This window comes from Nansenia antarctica, assembly GCF_963989245.1.
Source record: "Nansenia antarctica genome assembly, chromosome: 13".
In the NCBI taxonomy this organism is placed as follows: Eukaryota; Metazoa; Chordata; class Actinopteri; order Argentiniformes; family Microstomatidae; genus Nansenia; species Nansenia antarctica.
Window position 1 is genome coordinate 21,847,789 of NC_137683.1, and position 15,000 is coordinate 21,862,788.

The 15,000-nt window shown below is 42.3% G+C and overlaps 1 protein-coding gene across 3 annotated transcripts in view; it reads left to right on the top strand.

Moving 5' to 3' along the window:
- The first annotated feature begins 6,452 nt into the window (after nucleotides 1–6,452).
- Nucleotides 6,453–15,000, top strand: part of LOC308169175 (activin receptor type-2B-like) — a 29,313-nt gene continuing 20,765 nt past the window's right edge. For all 3 annotated transcript variants that reach the window (XM_080543828.1, XM_080543829.1, XM_080543827.1), the window contains exon 1: nucleotides 6,453–6,571. In XM_080543828.1, coding sequence (XP_080399954.1) covers nucleotides 6,496–6,571 — 76 coding nt within the window. In that variant the 5' untranslated portion in view covers nucleotides 6,453–6,495. The remainder of the gene's footprint in view (nucleotides 6,572–15,000) is intronic.

The window sequence follows — 15,000 nt, forward strand, 5'->3', positions numbered from 1 at the left end:
ATGCAGTCAGATAATTTTCTATAATCATTCTTGCAGTCGATAATCATGTTTTTATGAATACATTTTCCAATTCCAATTCCAAAAGCTCTTAATTCAGCGTTACAGCCTGCTATGGCAGCATACAAGAGGAGATATTGTCGGGCTTCAAACGATCTAAAATATCAAGCCTCCGGCAAAGAAGAGTCCAGATCAATATTTAACATTTCATACAGAGAAAAAGTAGCAGTGCAGAGACAGAGAGAGAAAAGAGAGAGAGAGAGAGAGAGAGAGAGAGAGAGAGAGAGAGAGAGAGAGAGAGAGAGAGAGAGAGAGAGAGAGAGAGAGAGAGAGAGAGAGAGAGCATGTGTGTCCTGTGCCTGGTATATGTAACAGACCTACATTACACACAATGGCATTTTATCGGTTGATGTGTGTATGTGTGTGTGTGTGTGTGTGTGTGTGTGTGTGTGTGTGTGTGTGTGTGTGAGAGAGAGAGAGAGTTAGATAGAGAAAAAGAGAGAGGGGGGGGTGTTACATCAAAAAAATTACAGCCATATTTTCAGAGCAGTACGTTCTGCTTGATTGATGATGACTATCTAATAACAATACACAGGTTTTCATCTTCTGTATTGGGCAGAATGCCCATGGCTGGCCCACGTAACGTAACAGTTCTTGGAGGCACAGAAGAGAGGCAGTGTGAGTCGGAGGCCGTCCACACTCATCCTTCTCCACTGGTGTTACGTCCACCTCCCCAGGTGGAGTGTAAAACAGCCCTCCAGACCAAACACAGGCTGGGAAGACAGAACCAGAGAGTCATGTGTGAAGTTACATACAGCATTCCTCTAATGTTTCTTTTCTTTCATTGGCCAAATGCAACGCTTCCTTTTCCAACCCACAGTTTTCCACAGTTTTCCACAAGCTTCACTCAAGGCCAAAGCAATGTTGTCACATAGCCTGCTATTACGAAAGTATTAAGTCTGGTAGTCAACCAGATTCACAATTATATAATTATCATTGCTTGCCTGTGAGTCCAAGGTGGGCATAACCCTATAACATTGAGACATGTAGTCTCCAGTGCGAGGCACAGCCACTTGATAAACAGAGCTTGTCTAAATATTTCTGTGAACATCCTGTTAAAATGTTTTAAACGACAGACCATAATTTGTAGTCCAAATAGGGTCCAATTAATAATGCGTCTCCGTTGTCCCAGTCATAGTGCGCATTTACATTTACGCTTCAAACGTACAAACTTTTGTCAGTTGTGTGGCACCTGCGAACAACACAAATTGTATGTACTGTACCCACCTATCCACAAAAACTGTATGTATTGCGGCTAACCTGCTTTACCAATCAACTCGGCAACAGATAGTGATAATGGTGGTCTAGTGGATAGTGAGTTGGACTGGTGATCGGAAGTTTGTGAGTTCAAATTAAAAGCGTCACAAAAGAAGCTGCAGTGTTAGCCTCCCCACACCATAACACACACACACACACACACACACACACACACACACACACACACACACACACACACACACACACACACACACACACACACACACACACACACACGTGTTCCTCCCCCGCCCCATGCCATAACACTTTTGAACAATCAACCTTAACTGTTAACCTTAACCTTATCTGCTCATCCTGCTGCTCACTTCTGCAGCCATGACTCCCCACCCAAGTGATGTGCAGTGGTTTCATTCATGGAATTGGGATGAAGGAAGTAGCCTATCATTCGCATGGTGAGGCTGGCTAAAATGTTGACGGGAGGGGCGGGGGGGTTCTGTGAGAATAACGTGGTAGTAGTGGTTAGTGCGAGTGAAAAAGCATGTGAAAAACATGAAATTATCGGGTCTCAGGTAAATGACACTAGGCCTACAGGTGATTTACCCGAGTGCATCTGTCTGTGTACCGTATAAACAGCTCTGATCACGAGAGCGTTGCTTTATTTGTCAGTAGCCTATATCAATCCATCAAAGTGATCGCATATTGTGGGAGATATAAATGGAAACGCACCCCGCAGCCCCCCTTCCTAAGTGCCTGATTGCAGTGAATACATTATAGCCTACAGACGTGAGATTGTGGCACCTAATGATTGCAGTTGTTGAGCACCATGGGCCTACAGGGAGTGCATAGCGATAGCGCACTTTAGATGAGTGGTAATTACAATTACGCAGGCTGTTCATTACCACTGCCTGCTTTCACACGTTGTGACAATGTCATTATAAAACGTGCCTTTTTTAATAAAAGATACGTATCCTGACAACATCGAGATAAGATCAGATGTTTGACCGTCTGTGCAGGATGGGGTATAATAAAATAATATTCGCCCTTTAGCTGACTCTTTTATCCAAAGGGACTTCCATTGCAGTGAGTGCATAGTGTAACGATCCTGTATGAGGCCCAATAACAGCTCCTCCAAGGGAGTTAACTCTCTTGGTCTAATGGTTAGCGCGGCCGTCGGTTATGTGGGAGGTCGGGGTTCGATTCCCGCATGGGGCGAGTTACACTACCAAGTTCACGTTCGCTACACTGGTGTCAGCAGTGGGATGGAAGGAAGGCCATCGGAGAGGCGTGTCCACATGAGGGACTCGACATAGTGAAGCGTGAGGGCACGCTCTCCCGAACGGTGAGGATAGTGTAACGATCCTGTATGGGGCCCGTTAACAGCTCCACCAAGGGAGTTAACTCTCTTGGTCTAATGGTTAGCGCGGCCGTCGGTTATGTGGGAGGTCGGGGTTCGACTCCCGCATGGGGCGAGTTACACTCGAAGATTCCCGTTCGCTACAATACATTTTGCAGTATCCCAGGGGGAATAGAACCCACAACCTAAGCATTGTTAGGCCCATGCTCTACCAACTGAGCCACAGAGGACAGATCATATAATAACTATAGTATAAGCCATTAAATTGATAGTTGTAGCATATACAATATTATTAATCTAATTTAAATTTGAATATGGGACAACATGGTTGTCTTTGATTCTACCTCAGACAGGGGTAGATTGATTGATTGATTGAAAACTTTATTAGAAGATTTGCAGAAGTAGGTACAAAGTACATATTACATACAAGGTCATCTAACAGGATAAAAACCCAAGAAAGCCACTGGCTTATTTCAATTGGGGTCCTTGATTCTGAATTCATCGTTACATGTAAGACAGACAAAAAAAAAAAAACCTAGGACTATCATAAAATGTTGCTAGACTTACCTATTAGGTTTTGGAATTTCAAACACCACTGTGAGAACATTAAGCTACTTAAGTGACTAGGCGGAACGATGACCTAATAGAGACCCAACACCCATACCCATATCAATACTGTAACGCAGGTACGTCGTTAACCCTGGGTATTGGGGGCTCGAGCCCAGAAAGTTTTCTGAATAGCCACGAGGGAAAAAACAACAACAAAAACAAAAAATGTCATCTACTGTATCGCCATCGATTTAGCGCATCGTCGTCGGTTTAGATACGTGCTCCACTTCCCTGCACTCCCTGTCAGTTGATCACTTTGGCTGTGTTCGAAATGGCATACCTACTAGCATACTGCATACTAGCATACTCAATGATTATATACTGCATACTGCTTACTAAATTCATAATACCGGTAAGTATGCCAATACCAGCCGACCGTTTACACTGCAGTAGCATAGGCCTACTGCATCCCAGAATGCATTTCGCACCAGTCGGTCCGGGATTTTAAACGCGCTCTCGGACTGTAAACAACAGCTGTATGACGAGTTTGTATGATGCAGTTTGACGAGACTGAAGAGACGCACAATGCATTTTGGGGATTTAGTACCCCAGTAGTGTCCAGTCATGCATACTCAAATATTCAGCAAAATCTAGTATACATACTATTGATTGATTGATTGATTGAAAACTTTATTAGAAGATTTGCAGAAGTAGGTACATGAAAGTACATATTACATACAAGGTCAACTAAAAGGATAAAAACCCAAGAAAGCCACTGGCTTATTTCAATTGGGGTCCTTGATTCTCAATTCATCATTACATGTAAGACAGACAAAAAAAACTAGTACTATCTACAAGATAATACAGACAAATAACTATTACTATCTACAAGATAAACATACATCCATCATGGGAAGAACAATACAACAAAACATAAGGTATGTACAGCGGGTAGGACAGGTGGGGACATACACCACAGGTGGGGGCGGGGGACAAAACACAAAGTATGTACAGTGGGTAGTTCGGGTCTTTTAATCTGATTTTTGATTTAGAGGGTCCAGTTACGGATTGCAGCCTCCTGTAAATGTTTTTTGAGAGTGGTTTTGAAGGTGGGCAGTGTTTTGCACTCCTTTAAGATTATAGGAAGGGCGTTCCACATTTTTACTGCATAGTTTGCAAACGAGTTTAACCCCTTGTTTGTGGTGCAACGTGGTTGAACGTGGTTCGTGGAGCTTCCTCTGGTGTTGTATGTGTGGACGTTGTTCACTTTTTGGAAGTATGTTGACAGGTACTTGGGTGTCTTTGTGGTGTAGCGTATCTTGAAGACCAGGCCCAGTGCAAGCTGCTGCACTCTGTCAACTACTCGTAGCCAATCAAGGCTCAAAAAATGAGCAGCGGTTAGATGTGTCCTAGGGTTGAGGCCTAGCAGAAGCCTAACCAGTTTATTTTGGGCTGTCTGGAGTCTTGTTTTATGGGCCTTTGTGGTTCTATAGTACCATGATGTTACTAGATTTATCGCATACTCAAATTTCGCATACTGTACAGTGTGAACGCTCTCGCATACTCAAATCTACGTCATATCTAGTATGAGTAGTATGCTAGTATGCCATTTCGAACACAGCCCCTGTTATCTCGGTGTGAGAGTATCCTGCTCCTGCCTGTCTCCCATGGTGAACTGCCCAAGTATCGTGAAATAACTTTTGCCTTGCTTGTTTATTTTATGTTTTTTTTATATTGTTATCAGTGTGGATTACTGGACAGCCTGGGGGGTATTCCAACAACGTGGCTAAAGGACAGTCCAGGCTTATTTTGATAATTCCCGCGTGACTATAAATATAAATATTTATATATTTTAAAAAATATATAAATATAAAGAAAGTTTCAACCTGTCAGAATTTCACTGTAAGCCTGCTGAGTGATTTTGATGGCGTCAAAGATTCTGTCATGTTACTGTTTCCCCTTCATCTATTTGTCTTCACCTACTGCTATGTGATGATGACACACACACACACACACACACACACGCACACACACACACACACACACACACACACACACACACACACACACACACGCACACGCACACGCACACGCACACACACACTTGTGATGTGTATTCCTTGACACCTAAAAGAGGGCACAGGGGGACATTACATTAGACAACAATGCAGGACATGGTCTGTATGACTGTAGGACTATGAGGACCAAGTTTACAGTAAAATGTGTTCTCTAAACACCATAGGCTAAGCATAGACCATGTGGTGTAAAGTTTGGGCCGAAGAAAGCCCACTAATAGTATGAGCAAGAACAATAGCTGAACTTGATGAAGCAAGACTTATCGAGTCCCTGGACCCAGTTAATGCAGGGGGGTATTCCACCAACGTCACTAAAGGAAAATCCAGGCTTTTTAAAAAAAAAAAAAATATTTTTAAAATAAATCTCGCGGGATTGATCAAAATAAGCCTGAATTGTCCTTTAGCGACGTTGATGGAGTACCCCCTAGGAGCGCACACTGTTGAACCTTTTGGCCCAGGCTGCTGATCCAGTTTTCCCAGAACAAAGGGAGAGCCTGTGGCTGGGACAACAGAGACGCATTACAACCAAATCAAATTTAATTGTATTTGTCATGTACAGCCGTAATTCATATAGTGAAATGGTTTGGAATGTTGCTCCTCGATCATCAACAGTCAACAACAATCAACGAATCAACAATATAATATCGTCATAATAAAACAGTGACAATAGTAGTGCATACGGTGCATTGTTAATTGTAGCCTATTTGGACCATACATACATGATTATACTAGGGTTGAATTCACAATCAAGCAATGATGATATTATAATCTTGAATCTGGTTGACTGCTAGATTTAATACGTTCGTAATAGCAGGCAATGTGACAGCATGGCTTGCCCTTGAGTGAAGCTTGTGGAGAAGGGTGGGTCGGGAAAGCTGCTTTGCATTTGGCCAATGAAAGTGTTGTGGGTGGGCCCACGTTGGAGTACTGCCCTTCACCAGCATTGAAAATAGCAAATACGAGAACAGAATAAAGTCTATTTTCCCTGGCTTTCTATTAGTTATTTGTTTTGGCAAAACTGAACAAAATAAAGAAAAGGGAGCCATTCTTCGTTTTTGGGGTGCAGCTTGAAAACATGGATATTACCCTTTTTTCTCTTCCTCCCACCAACTGTTCTTTGATTCCACAACAGAGGCAGAAATCGGAAAATGAGCCAATTCTCCTTTTCTGTTTTCTAACTCCACAAACGAAAAACAATATCTAAGTAAATTTCCCGATTTCCGTTTTAAACACGCAAATGGAATGGCCGCGAGGTACACGGACCTACACGGACCTTCCTCGCTGACTTTCGCACTTTTTCTGGGAACTTTTTGTGCAGGTAAGCACCTTATTTATGTAATAGACCTGTAGTCTATGTTTACCGCTTATTGGGGTTTAATCATTCAGTTGTAGAATGTTATGTACACAATGAATTGATCTGAATAGGATTGCAAAACACATTTAGTCCATCTATTCGAAATAATTCTGGAGTAAATAATGCTGGAGCAAATGAGTTACTGAATGATGAAACGACATAAAATGGCAATAATTAAATTAGCAGTATTATTTTTTGCTGACCACTCTCATTTGTAGGCTACTACGCTACTATTTTGATGAAATAGTCTTTATAATAGTCGATATGCTATGTTTTATTGTCCATGGATCAATAAGTAACTCACGAGCACAGCATTCCCGAATGATCAGGCTGATAATGATAATGGGATATTATTGTTAACATTTGTTAGATTGTAACTGCACATGACAAGCTTTGTCGTGTCTGGTTAAAATGTGAACGAAGGACCCGGTTTCTTTTACTATCATGTAGCCTTATATTGTAACGGTGTCATTATTATAGTGGAAGTGCGCTTCTTAAAATAGCCTGCATTGAGTTTTTGAATTGTGTTTGTTGCCACTTCCAGGGGAGACATCAAGTCGGTGTAGTGTGTCAGTGTGGGACATTAAACGAGAATGAAAGATCAAGCTATTCTCGAAGCGCAGTGGGGTGTTGATCAATGTGTCTGTGTGAACGATTCAGACTACTACGATTTTAAATTCTGATTAATTTCGGTAGGTTGTAGCAGACTAAAACATCAGTTTGCAGAGAAATTAGACTGGTGTCCTCGAAATGGCTCTTTTGGTTATTTGTATGCACCGTACTGTGGTTGATCCCGCGGTGAATTAGTGGAATACATGTGAATATTGGTTTCATTATTTAGTCCTAGCTCAATTACATCACATGTTACACCTTCCTCTGTAAGATTGGACATTGGGCCGTTTGTTTATTTGTGCTGCTTTGTTGTGTAGTTCCCCCGCTGGGCGACTTTTGGGGAGGGGTGTGTATGCGGTGGGGGTACCAATGGTTCTTTTGTGTATGTCTTCGCTTATTAACTCTTGTAAGCTTCTGTATGTGACTATTTAAAAAAAAAAACTAAAATATGTTTATTATCTTTGTTTGCTAACTCTTCACAGTCAAAATGCTTCGGATGTGGCAACTATGTTGACTTACAGTATTCATCTAACTCTAACACTTCTTTCAGGTATTTGTAAGTGTATTATAAGTTGTTCATGTTAGTGTATTCCTTAATTGTCCAAGGAGATGAATGAATGAATGGTCTTTATTGTCATTGCTATAGTACAGGTACCAAACAACGAAATTTGGGAGGGGGGGCTCCCCTGGTGCTAGGAAAGAAAAACAAAGAAAAAACAAGAAGGGAAAGGAGCTGGTTTACATAAATAAAGGCTATGTACACTATCCACTATACTATACTGTACAGGTAAGACGACTAGGGTTGTCATATTGCACATAGTGTTATATAGTGTTTGTAACAATCTTGCAACAATGCACTAACAGCATTCTTCAAAGAAACTATAATCCTCTAAGATAGATGCAGTACATTCTCAGTTATTACCATCTCAACCATACATTCTGAACAGGCCAGTTTGTTCATTATAGTGACACGATCTCAGCTACACTTTGCAATTTGCAGTTGGCCAAACTCTGAATTTGGCAAACTGGGATTCATATGCTGGTTTTCCACAGAGTGTCTGTTATTCCACTCCTCCTACATGATTTGAGATCCACTTGAAATTGCCTGAACATCCGCTTTGTTATGAATGAAGCAATGGTTGTTGTCGACGGCAACCCCTCACATCCTGAATGCAATAGGGAAGTGGCTAGCCCTTTCCACGATCACAACCTTAATTATCACTGCGTGATCCCAAACATGTCACTCTTGGAGTGTTGCTAGCCATAGTCTCATTCTTTACATTACTTTTCTCATCCTGGACACTTAAATGTGTTCCTGCCAAGTCAATGACTCTAGAAGATAAACACCTGTGGTAGTGAAACAGGAGATATCCTTATGCCTTGTTAGTACTGCTGATCAGATTTGTTAGTACTGCTGTGTAGATACCCACTGGGACCATATACTGAAATGTATGCACTCACTGCAATGTAAGTCACTTTGGATAAAAGCGTCAGCTAAATGGCATTGATTATTATTATTATTATTATTATTATTATTATTATTATTATTATTATTAGATCATGAGAGCTGGAATAGTCAATGGTTTAGCAATACTGCAAGGGGCCAACAAAACAAACAGTTTCGTCTGTCCTTGTGACGTGGTAGCAGAGTGCACACTGGCCTCCCCAGCCTTGCAGTAAGGCTGGTGAACACGCAGGCAGCTCCAGGGCTCCTGCTACTCTGTGTGGAGACAAAGGATGATGATCCCTTCCCGCAGGTTTCCACCAGACGGCCAGATGCTGCAGAGGACAGATTTGACAGACCTGCCCATAGAGACATCCACTCTATGGACCTGCCTGAAGGTTCCCACCAGAATGCTATAACGAACACATTTGGCTTTGCAAAACTTTTCAGTTGATTAACGCTATTGTCCTTTACTTTTTCCTCATGATGACCGATGGATCAATGATTCACTATGATTCACCCACATTGTGGAATGCACTGCCAGTTTACTTTAGGGATGCAACCTCAGCAAATAATGTTCAAGTCAAGACTAAAAACCCATCTTTTTAATATTGCCTTTAAATGACTAAATAAACTATGATTATATAATGATTGGAGCACTTTGAGCTGCAACATTTGCAGGAAAAGCGCTATACAAATAAAGTTATTATTATTATTGCTATTATTATTATTATTATTATTATTATTACTAAGACAAATGTATGTATGTAAGTCGCTTTGGATAAAGGCGTCTGCCAAAAATGTAAACATGTAAACGTCCTACATACTCTCTCAACCAGAAGATAGCCCACTGCTACAGTACACAGAAATGGAGCTAATTAGTGATGTGCTCATAACCACTGATCCCTTATTCTCTCTACCAGGAGATGCTGAAGCTTGTAGCGCAGGATAGCATCTCCCCTCTTCTGTCTTTGTGGTCGATCCATAGGCTTTCTGCTGAGCGGTGGAGGACAGGCTGCTTGTGCCTACCGTATATTGCCCAGGACAGCACAGTGTCAGCTCAGCCAAGGGCTGCCGCATCCCTCTGTGTCGATTGGCCTTGCCCAGCCATCCGTGAGGGTGTGCATGCTAGTGTGTGTTTGTGTGCGCGAGTGTGTGTGTGTGTGTGTGTGTGTGTGTGTGCGTGTGTGTGTATATATGCGTGTGTGTGTATGTGAGGGTGAGAGAGAGGCATATATGGGGTTTCGAATGTTGATAACTGTCCCCTCATCGCAGCATCACTGAATCTGTAACAAAGTGTGTGTGTGTGTGTGTGTGTGTGTGTGCGTGTGCGCGCGCGTGTGTGTGTTTGCGGATGTGGTGCACACACCAATCCTTGTCTATGGGATCACAGCATTTACAGTCATCTGCATTTGTCAGCATTTTCATATGGCTGTATTCTATAGCGCATGGACAGAGAAATGGGGAGGGAGAGGGAGGGAGGGACGGACGGAGGGAGGGAGGGAGGGACGGATGGAGGAAGGGATAGGGTGAGCGGGGAGAGAGAGAGAGGGGGGCACTGTGTGAGATGGGGGGATGGGTAGCCTCTAGCAAGAACAGGGATTTAAAGTGACAATGTGCATTTTTTCCCCTCCTGTCATGGATCAATGATGTTATGCTTCAGGTTCATAACATGGTTGTTTTGAAGAGAGGGGACAAGAGACCTTCTTCATAAACAGCTGATCATCCCAGGCTATTCTGACAGAACAAGATCCTTTAAGCACATTGTTCCACAGAATATTCTCAAATGTTTCAGATTCTTTTCACTGCTGTGGTCAGATAAGGATATTGTCATTTTGGTGTATGACGGTGACAGGGGGGTATTCCATCAACGTCGCTAAAGGACAATCCAGACTTATTTGGATAAATCCTGCAAGATTTATTTTAAAAAATCCAGCCTTATTTTGATAAGCCTCGCGAAATAAGCCTGGATTTTCCTTTAGCGACGTTGATGGAATACCCCCCTGGTGTGCTTTGGTGAACTGTTATTTTGTCTATCATTTGGCCCTCTTCTCAGCACTGTGTCCTCCACAGCATTAAGAACCACTCACTAAGAGAACAATATTTTCCTCATGAAACGATAGTATGATTCAACAACTGAGGTTAGGTCTTAATTAGATTATTTTCCCTTTGAAATTAACACCAGAATTCGAATCAGAAACAGATTTATTGCCAAGTAGGTTTTCACATACAAGGAATTTGCTTTGGTCTGGTGGTGTATAACAGTAAACAAAGTGCGACGACAAAAACATAGGCCTGTAACAATTAAAACATTTTCTGGACAATTAATTGCCCCAAATTGCTCCCAATGAGCGAGCCGGCGCCTTGCATTGTAGCTTGCCGCCATTGGGGTGTGAATATGTGTGTGAATGGGTGAATGAGAGGCCATTGTAAAGCTCTTTGGAATAAGGCAGTATATAAGTGTAATCCATTCACCGTTTCATTGTTATGTGACCCAGATAATGTAATAAAACAGCAACCTATGAAGTAAACCATGCCTCTTTATTATCATAAAACGTATTTTGTCGCCCTTCACTTTCTCATAGAAATTTGGAATGGCAGTTTTGGAGATGTAAGTCTTAATAAGCAATTCGTATTGCCCATCAAAAGAGTACAGCATGTCTTTAAATGCTGGCTTCTCCACTGTATTGAAAAATAATTCAATAATAATGTATTAAGCACTTTGAGCTGCAATGTTTGCAGGAGAAGTGCTATACAAATAAAAGTTATTATTATTATATTATTATTGAATGGCCGCATCTCTTTCGCGATGTAACCCGTAACCTGTGCCAGCGCTGGAGAATAATGTAACGAACCTGTATAAGGCCTGTTAGCAGCTCCACCAAGAGAGTTAACTCTGGTGGTTAGCGCGGCCGGTTGTTATGCGGGAGATAGGGGTTCGACTCTTGCATGGGGCCAGTTACTCTCCCAGTCCCGTTCGCTACATTGGTGTCAGAAGTGGGATGGGACAAGGCCATCGGAGAGCCTGCATCAGCATCAGTAGTCATTATAATTTCTTTGTATTCAGTCGTTCCTTGAAAGGAACTATGAACTAAATGTAGCAGACGTTTTGCTGTTGCATAGTGATCTGGCCCCATAGCAAATGCGTTTTCAAAACATGTCTGTTGAGAAAGAGATACTGACATGAAAAAAGAAAAACACATTCATTCTATAGCCGAGTTGTTGGAACACCTTATCAATGCATAGACGAGTCAATATGAGTTTCAATATGGGACTGTGCATTGTGCAAACATGATAGAACGACTATCTCTGAGCAACAATTCTATGGAAAGGGAGATTGAACCTTGAATGAGTTTAAATACATTTTATTTGATTTAACGTATCTTCCCTTTGTAAAACTCAGAGACAGTTACTTGCCAAGACCAGACTCATTCGTCAAGGTAGTGTTCAGAGTATGCTGCTGAATTCCAAATCGACCTTAAGCCCATACCCTCCAGAGACCTTTGGAGATCTGAGATGATTGCATAGATTTCTTGCAATATGGTAATAGCTCCACTTTGCCCTCTGCCAGGTGACATTTTGTCAGTTCTGTACAAGCAGCTACAAGGTAGGGGCTATGGTTTGGGACTCCACAAATCCGAGCCAGAGAGAGAGATAATACTCAGACCTTTACAGTCACACAGTAAAAGGAAAGGCAGACTCTGTCACTAAGGACCCTTTACCACTATTTTCAGCTACTCCCATCAGGAGCTTCAGAGCACCTCTGGCCAAAAACAGAACTTACAAGAACTCTCTTCATTGTCACTGCAATGTCCATTTTAAACAAGGCCAAACAGGCTGTCACTAGTTTTTAATGCAGTTTTGCACACCTGTTCTTATTTATTTATGGAATTGTTTGTGTCTTAATGTATTTTTATGTGAGTATTTCATGGGGGTATGTTTTTATGTTGTTTGTGAGCCCCTAACCTAATAGACCTTAACCTGTGATAGACAATAATCATCTTGGATCTTGAATCAGAATCACTCTCTATCTTCCACCAGAGACTAAAGATCCATCTCTTCAGGCTACACCTTAACTATTCCTCCGGAGACATCTACATCCCCTCTACCCCACTTTACAGTTTCTCCACTGCTAAACAACTATAAAAATGTCTTCCATCTTCTAGCCCCTGGCCCGAGCAGAGATTACGTTTTACTGTTATGACTGGTGGATAGATGATTCACTTATCGTACTTAGTCAAATGTATTTGTTATAAGTCACTTTGGATAAAGGTGTCTGCTAAATGCCAAACATGTAAATGTAATTAATCTTTCTGATCTAGACCCAGCAGTGATATCAGCCTAGCCTGTGCATGAAATGTCACTCTCCTGTCGTTCACCTCATGCAGTCAGTGTGAGACTTTGACTGGAGGACACTTCCTTAATTATGATACAAACACAAGATGAAATGTATACAAGGCTGCACTCACACGACGTGTAATCGACTGCAGCCCTGAGAGTGGAGCAACGTGTCCGCCAGTAATCTAGCGTTTACTGGCAGTGTTCCTAATTAACTGTAGATCTCCAAAAACCCAGAAGCTAGGAATCAGGGTTAATTTGATAAGCGCACATCAAAAAGGGTTGGCTGCAACATGGTGTACTTGTGGCTCCGTGGCTCTGTGGGAAACATGATCTGCTTGTGTTGTTGGAGTTCCCTGCGGCTGTGACTGCGGCTTGGCACCGAACAGGCCTTTTTGGTACATTTGAACCTAACCAAAGTTCAGTTACTGAGAACAGAAACTGTGTTTACTTCCTAAAAAAAGTCTCATACCACGTTATAATACGCAAGCAAGAGTTTTTGACCCTGCTCTACTATGCCAATTATTCCCAGAGAGAAGCACCTGCAAGCTCTTGCCCTATTCAACAGAAGGACCTTGTATGGGAGGGAGAGGGGAATCAGGGAATTAAGAGAGAAATCAGAATTAATGTATGCATGTATTAATGCACGTATAGCCTCAAAGTGCAAAACAACAACAATAAAAATAATATTTAATAATTCAAACTCCATATCCTGTCGAGACCCCGTATCTCAATCTCTAAGTAGCCTTGAGAACCAATGGTTCTCGAGCCTAATGGCCCATAGGGCAGGAGCCTATCTCCTGTTTCCGAGGCGGCTTGATGTATAAGTACACCCCCTGGACATGACGCTGGTATGTCGCAGGGTCTTACCCCCAATCCAATCCTTAATGCTGAGTGACAAGCAGGGAGGCATCGGGCACCATTTTTATAGTCCTTGGTATGACTCGGCCAGGGATTGAACTCACAACCTCCAAATCGCAGGGCAGACAGTCTAACTGCAAGGCCACTGAGCTGGTCAGATCTCCATCTCCAGCTCTAATGTCCTGGATGTTGGTTCTGAATGGAACAGGATTAGTGACAGTATGGTCCCACTTGACTCTGCAGGTAGAAGCTACGGAAATGTTTCTCTATGCGTATCGGGTTGGGTTGTTCATATCGGGTTGGGTTGTTGATAGCACTGGCCTCCTGAGGTGTTTCCTGTTCTATGTGTGGCAGAGTGCTGCTGACAAACGGTTCAGCTTGCCAACCCTTGGATAATATCCCAGGTTAGTCATATCCTTGTGTGCATGACTCTACTCTTTCTTAAGTGCCTGTGGGCTATGTGAAGTGTGTGTGTGTGGGGAGGGGGGGAGATAACTGGACTCGATGAGCAAGCGTTCCTGTTTGAGTCGCGTGCTGCAGGGGAGCCAAAAATGCTTCCATTCCCAGAAGCGTGTGTTTACCTCAGATTGCAGACCTTCAGACGATAACCGGATAACCGTTATCTGGCCAGCACTGTATGGGTTGGAAGACAGTACGTAAACAATGCTATTCAGCAGGACCTTATCTTCCGTAGGCGTGCCGTACATCATACATACACGGCACTTTGACCGCTAGCCAAGTGTTTGCTGTTTGTTTAGCTCAATAGAGAGTAGACACATTCACAAACAAAACAGTTTTTAAATGACCTCGGAGTCCAGAGGAATATGCGTGTCACTGAACTATAATACATTTCCAATGTTCACTGTTTACTAATATAATATAATGATATATGCCATTTAGCTGACCCTTTTATCCAAAGCGACTTACATTGCAGTGAGTGGATACATTTTTCAGGATATACGGTCCCAGCTGTTTGCTGATAGTACACACGTTGGAGCTGTTTTTGTGTTAGGGTTAGGTCTCAGATCTCTCTCTTCTTAGCTTGCCAAATGGACAACAGCCAAGGTCTAGGTGGCACATAGCGGCTTCGTGTGTTTCTCCACAATAGTAATACGATTCTGATTTAACCGTTGCTGTT